The sequence below is a fragment of the Condylura cristata genome, unplaced genomic scaffold (assembly GCF_000260355.1).
Source record: "Condylura cristata isolate star-nosed mole 26May11 unplaced genomic scaffold, ConCri1.0 scaffold00017, whole genome shotgun sequence".
Lineage (NCBI taxonomy): Eukaryota > Metazoa > Chordata > Mammalia > Eulipotyphla > Talpidae > Condylura > Condylura cristata.
In genome coordinates, this window is record NW_004567118.1 from 5,534,495 (window position 1) to 5,540,081 (window position 5,587).

General features: G+C 60.9%; 1 protein-coding gene across 1 annotated transcript; it reads left to right on the top strand.

The window, feature by feature from the left end:
- The first annotated feature begins 280 nt into the window (after positions 1-280).
- LOC101627628 (chromosome unknown open reading frame, human C17orf96) lies at positions 281-3,071 on the top strand. Its single transcript, XM_004684984.2, has one exon. It carries the CDS (start codon positions 713-715, stop codon positions 1,850-1,852), a length of 1,140 nt encoding a protein of 379 aa, XP_004685041.1. The 5' UTR covers positions 281-712; the 3' UTR covers positions 1,853-3,071.
- The last annotated feature ends 2,516 nt before the right edge of the window (positions 3,072-5,587 follow it).

Below are 5,587 nucleotides of genomic sequence, written 5' to 3' on the forward strand. Positions count from 1 at the left end.
GTCCCGGACGCCGCGGGGCCACGTGGAGCGGCGCTTTTCGCCCCTGGCGCTCCCACCCGCGCACGCTCCGGCTCGCTCCTTCCCTCCCTCCCAGCCGCCGCCGCGCCGGGTCCACGTGTGTGTGTCTGTGTGCGGAATGGGGACGGGGGCGGTGCCGCGGGGGGGTGGCGTCCGGGCCGACGTCACGGGCAGCACCGCCAATCAGCGGCGGGCTCGCGGCGCCGGCGCTGGTATTGGGGCAGCGAGGGGGCAGTTCTCTATAACGCGGTCTCCGGGAGCCAGCGGGGAAGAAAGAAGCCGAGCGGGCGGAAGGCGCCCTCCCCGCCGCCTGGGCCCGGGCACCGGGTGCCGGGGCCGGGGTCCTTCCCGCCTCCCGCGGCCGTCGGCCGCTTTGTTTCCCCAGCCTCTGCGCCCGGGGCTACTCGAGCGGGGCTCTCGCTGGGGCAGCGCAGGGAACGCGGCGGCAGGAAGGGCGGCCGACCGCGCCGGGACTCGCGGGGACCCAGGAGTCCGGTGCCGGAGGGCCGCGTGACGAGATCGAGAAGGGAGTCAGAGCTCCGCGGTCCAGGCTGCGGGCCGGGGGCGCCCGTGAGCAGAGACCTCCCCGTCGAGGGGGGGCGATGTTCCCCTCGCCGGTGGGCTCTTCGGGCAGCCAAGGCATCCCGTCGCTGGGACCAGGGCCCCCGCAGTGGGCACCCCCTCAGGCGGTTCCATGGAGACTCTGTGCCCCGCTCCCCGCCTCGCAGTACCGACGTCCCCGCGAGGGTCGCCCTGCTCTCCCACACCCCGGAAGCCGCGTCGGGGGACCCAGGAGTTCTCTCCGCTGTGCCTGCGTGCCCTTGCCTTCTGCGCCCTTGCCAAACCCCGGGCGTCCTCTCTCGGCCCGGGGCCTGGGGAGCTGGCGTCTCGGGCCCCGCTGCTGCTCGGCCCTCGCGCCCCCCAGTGCACGGGCGGCTGGGCTCCGGATGGCCTGAAGCACCTCGCGGGACCGGCCGGGCAGTCCGGCGAGCCGAATTCCCAGGCCGGCCAGGATGCCGACGCCGCAGTGTGCCGGGGCCGCGGCGAGGAGGAAGAGGGCGGAGGCAGTTTCCCGCACTTCGGCGCTCGCTCCTGCGTACCTCCGGGCCGCTGCCTGGCGCCCCGGCGCCCTCGGGAATCTCCAATCAACTCGGCCGCGGCTCCGCCTAGGCCAGCCCCGAGTCTGGACGCCCAGGCTGGCCCCACCGCCAGTCCGCACGAAGAGCCCAGTTCTTGGCCTCCACCGCCACCTGCGGACCTCTCCACCGAGCCCGCGGAGCCCGCGGCCGCGCCGGAGCCACCCCTGCCAGGCCCGACGAACGCAGTGGATGGAAACTCCCCGGAGACCGCCCCCGAGGCACCCGCCGGGAGCCCCTCGACGGCCGGCGGGGCTCCGGCCGCGCCCGGCGATCTGCGCCAGGAACATTTCGATCGTCTGATCCGCCGGTCGAAACTTTGGTGTTATGCGAAGGGCTTTGCCCTCGACACTCCCAGTTTGCGCCGGGGGTCGGAGCGGCCGCCAGCGAAAGGGCCTGCTCGGGGAGCCGCCAAGAAACGCCGGCGGCCGACATCCCCGCGCCGCAGGGCGCAGCCTCGTCGCCCTGTGCCGACGCTCCCAACCACGAGTACCTTCAGCCTCCTCGACTGCTTCCCCTGCCCCCCGGCCTTGGTGGTGGGGGAGGACGGAGACCTAGGGCCGGCGTCCTCGCTTCGCCTCCAGGGAGACGCTAAGCCTCCGCCTGCCCACCCGCTGTGGAGGTGGCAGATCGGCGGTCCCGCCGTGCCGGAGCCCCCTGGCCTCAAATTCTGGGGGATCAACTTGGAGGAACCCTGAGCTCAGCCGAGCCTGAGAGCTCTTCTGCCCAGGGGAAGAAGTTGGAGCCACAGCCAAACTGCGGGCTCTGGATTGAGCCTCGAGTCTTTCGTCTGCCTGTCTGTCCCCTTTACATTTTATGGTCTGATCGGAAGGTGCTCAAATGACAGTGATCTTCAGCACCTAACTGGTTGGGGTGACACCCTTTCCCCCTTATCCTTCGGAGATGAGCCCAGTGCTGGAGTCGGGAGAAGACTTAACCGAAAAAGGCTTAATGACGTAGATTGCAATCCCTCCTCTCTTCCATCTCTTCCATCTTTGGGGGCAGGGCCTTCACTCCAGGGGGAGCAAAGGAGGCCACCGCTCAAAGACAGAAAGAAAAAAGAGAGAGAGCGAGAGAGACCTTGGTGATGGACAAACCGGTTGTTTCTGTGGGCAAGCCTGGGGAAGTGGGGGCTGCTTTGGTGGGGGTGGGGAGGTGATTGGCAGCTCCCTGGGGGCATCCCCCACCCCTCCAGACCTTTAACCCTTTACTACCCTCAGGCCTTTCCCCAGCGCTCCTGACAGCATTGGAGTTTCCCTGGGGCAAGGGGTAGCTTGGACAAGGGGAAGATCACCCCTTCCAGCATTTTTCCCCTAGGTCTCCCAAGTCAGGTGACCTCTACTTGGTGAGATCTTCACTCTCACCCACCAGCCTTTCACTTTTGTCCAGTTTTGGAGATTCCCTCTTCATTGTTCCCTGTTTGCTTTCAATTTATAAGGTCTGGTGGGTAAAAGAGGATTTTTCAAAACTAGCCAGTACTCTTATCAGGAGGACAGGATTGAGGGGCTGCTTCCCTTCCAAAAGTGCAGACTTTGCCTGGAGAAGGGGCCCGGATTGTCCCAGGGAAAGTCATGGAAGTGTAAGGTGGGCGAAATCAATAAAGTCAGACCAAAGGAGTTGCCTTCCGTGGTGCTCCACGATTTATGCATGGGAGGGGGTAGAGACTGGCCTGGGTCCTTTCTTTTGACACCCAAACGAAGTCCCCCTCCCCCGTAAAGGGTAGCAGTAACAAGACAAGCTGCTTTTTGTGGAGGGCAAATGAAAGGGGCTTGGCCTACCCACAAGGGTCTAGTGGGGTTTGAAAGGAGAAAGTTGGGATTCGGATGGGAACAGGGCTGAGGTGCCTTCCGCTCCCCCCTCCCTCCATCAGTTTGAGGCACTTCGGGAGTTGTCAGGGACCTGATGGATCAGAAGGGGGCAGGGCCAGGGGATTAGTTTTGAGGTCAGAGGTTCTGTTTTCTGGGGGGGGGGGAGGAGGGAGGGGGGTGATAGGCCTGGACCACCACGCCCTCCAATCCCCTAGAGTCCCTGAAAGGCCACTGCTTTCCCCTCACCCAGGTGAGGTCAGGGGAGGTTAGCTTTTAGGGAGATTTAAAGTCTGCGAGAGGGGCCTGGGGTTTCGGGTCTGCCACAAACTAGGGAGTCAGAGACCCTTGTGCCCATACTAGTGAATAGCACCCTTACCCCAAAAATGGGGCAAGGGAGGAACAATTCCCACATACGATACTGGGGAAGGACTTGTCTCCTTTTCTGTGAAAATGCTTTGTAAAAAGTTGTTATTGTTTGCATAGAGCAGATTCTTGAGAAAACTGTTTTGGACTAAAAAGTTTTGTTTGTTTTAAAAGCCGCCTCAATTTTTTCTTTCTCTGGGGATGGTGGGGGTGGGGTGGGTGGGCGTGGGGTGGGCACTGCTCTCTTTCTCCTCAACATCTGGCCTTTATGAACCCTGCTGACCTCCCCTCCCCCCTCCAGCTGTGTTGTGGGGAGGAGGGAGGAAATCAGGAGAGTGAGTTCCATTCCTCTGCTTCAGGGGTATCCATCTTAGCCTGCCCCCCAAGAATGGGGAAGGCTGGGGAAGTATGGGAGGGGGTGGGGAGAAAGTCTGTGAAGAGAGGATCGCGTTTGCACAGAGAAATACAGAAAAGCAGGCTGTTGTTAGTAAAAACTCCTTGCCTTTAGCAACGTGGTCCTGCCAGCTTTGGCCCTTTCGACCTGCCAGAGAGGGATGAGAGCTCTGTCGAGGAGGAAGGGGGTGGGGGCCATGAAATACTCTTTGTAATACTCTCTGCCGAGTGGGAGGTGAGGCCTTAATTTGGCTGCCTCCTTCCCCTGCAAGTAAAGTATGAAACCTCAACCTGGAAGGGTGGGCGTGGAGATTAAAAGCACACCTTTTGGTCACATCCTTGCATGCTTTCATTCCAAGGACCTCAAGCCTGGAAGCATTCCTAGAAACTTCTGATCATTTAACGAATAAGAACCTGTATTAGCTTTCTATAGTTGCCCTAACTAATTTCCACAACCCTAAACCCCAGCCATTAATTCTGTCCCAGCTCTGGAGGCCAGCGGGGCCCTTCTGAGCAAAGGGCTGGGGGGTGGGGATGGGTAGGCTCCCTCCAAGGCCCTAGGGAAGAAGCTTTGCAGACCTCTGGCAGCTTCTGTTCGCTCTGCCTCCCAGGACTGGGCTGCCCCACGCCCACAGCGGCTTCTGTCTTCACCCAGCCTCTTTACGGGCACTTGACAGTGCATGGAAGACCACTCAGATAACCTGGGATGATCTCATTTTCATAACCTTAGCTTAATTCTATTTGCAAAGACCCTGTTTCCAAATACCATCACAGCCACAGTTTCTGGAGGGGGGTTAGGAGGTGTATTTCTTTTGGGTGCCACGATTTACTCCACTACAGACACTGAGCCCTGAGAAGGAGACACTTGTCTAGACTTGGGGGCTGGAGAGGTGAGGAAGGAAGCCTTGTTGGGGAGGTTAGTGTGGGCTGCAGCACCAGGAAACTCCTTGAAGTGAAGCCACTTGGAGCAAAGGTGGAGATAGACCCCTGCTTTCCTAATGGATACTGAGACTCCTTCTCCCTGATATTCCCCCAAGCTGGGGGAAGCTCAGTCTCCCAGGGAGGGTCCAAAGAAGTGAAGTGCTCCCCCACCCCAACCCCGATTTCTGTCTTACTGTGCCCACTGCAGGGACCCCCTCCATAAGCAGGCAGGCAGGCGTGTCCTTTCGCAGCCCCTCCCCCAGCCTTCATTGTCCGCCAGGGCTCTGCCACTGACCACCAAGTGGAGGCCTGATGTGGAGGTGGAAGGGTCTAGCTTCTCTAGGCTCTCTAAGTTTGCTCCTGGGTCTTCAGTCTCAGAGGGTTGCTCTCAGGGGCTTCCATCTTTCCGCAGACTGGGTTTCTACCCTCACTATGGGGGCCACCTGCAGCACCCGGAGAGCCAGCGCCTCCCTACATTTTGCTTCCAAGGGCTCTGCCTGCCTTCCTCCCTGTCCAGCCCTGCTCTCCATCACCTCCCTCTGGAAACCTCGGTGCCCCTCCCCCTCTGCTTGTGGTCTTAAGTCATTGCGGCTTGACTTCTCTCCCTTGAAACTGCCTTTCCAGGGTCACCCATCACAATCCCCAACCACAAACCCAACGGTTGCCCCTCTGCCACCCTGACCCGATCTCCCTGTGACTCTGACACTGTCCCAGGCATCCCAGGATCTCCTGTCTCCGCCTCAAAGGTCTCTCCTCTGGCGTCTGTGCCTCCTCCTCCACTGTCCTTAGGAACCTGGAGAAAGAGGCAGCCTGATTATGTCCCTGTGGTCCCTGCTCCCCACTCCCCAAGTCTCCCTCCTCGCCTTTGTCTTCCTCCCCCTCACTGGTAAGTGACTTGCAAATGACTGTCCCTGCTCCCTCCTCCTCTAGCGCAGCCTCTTCTGAGCG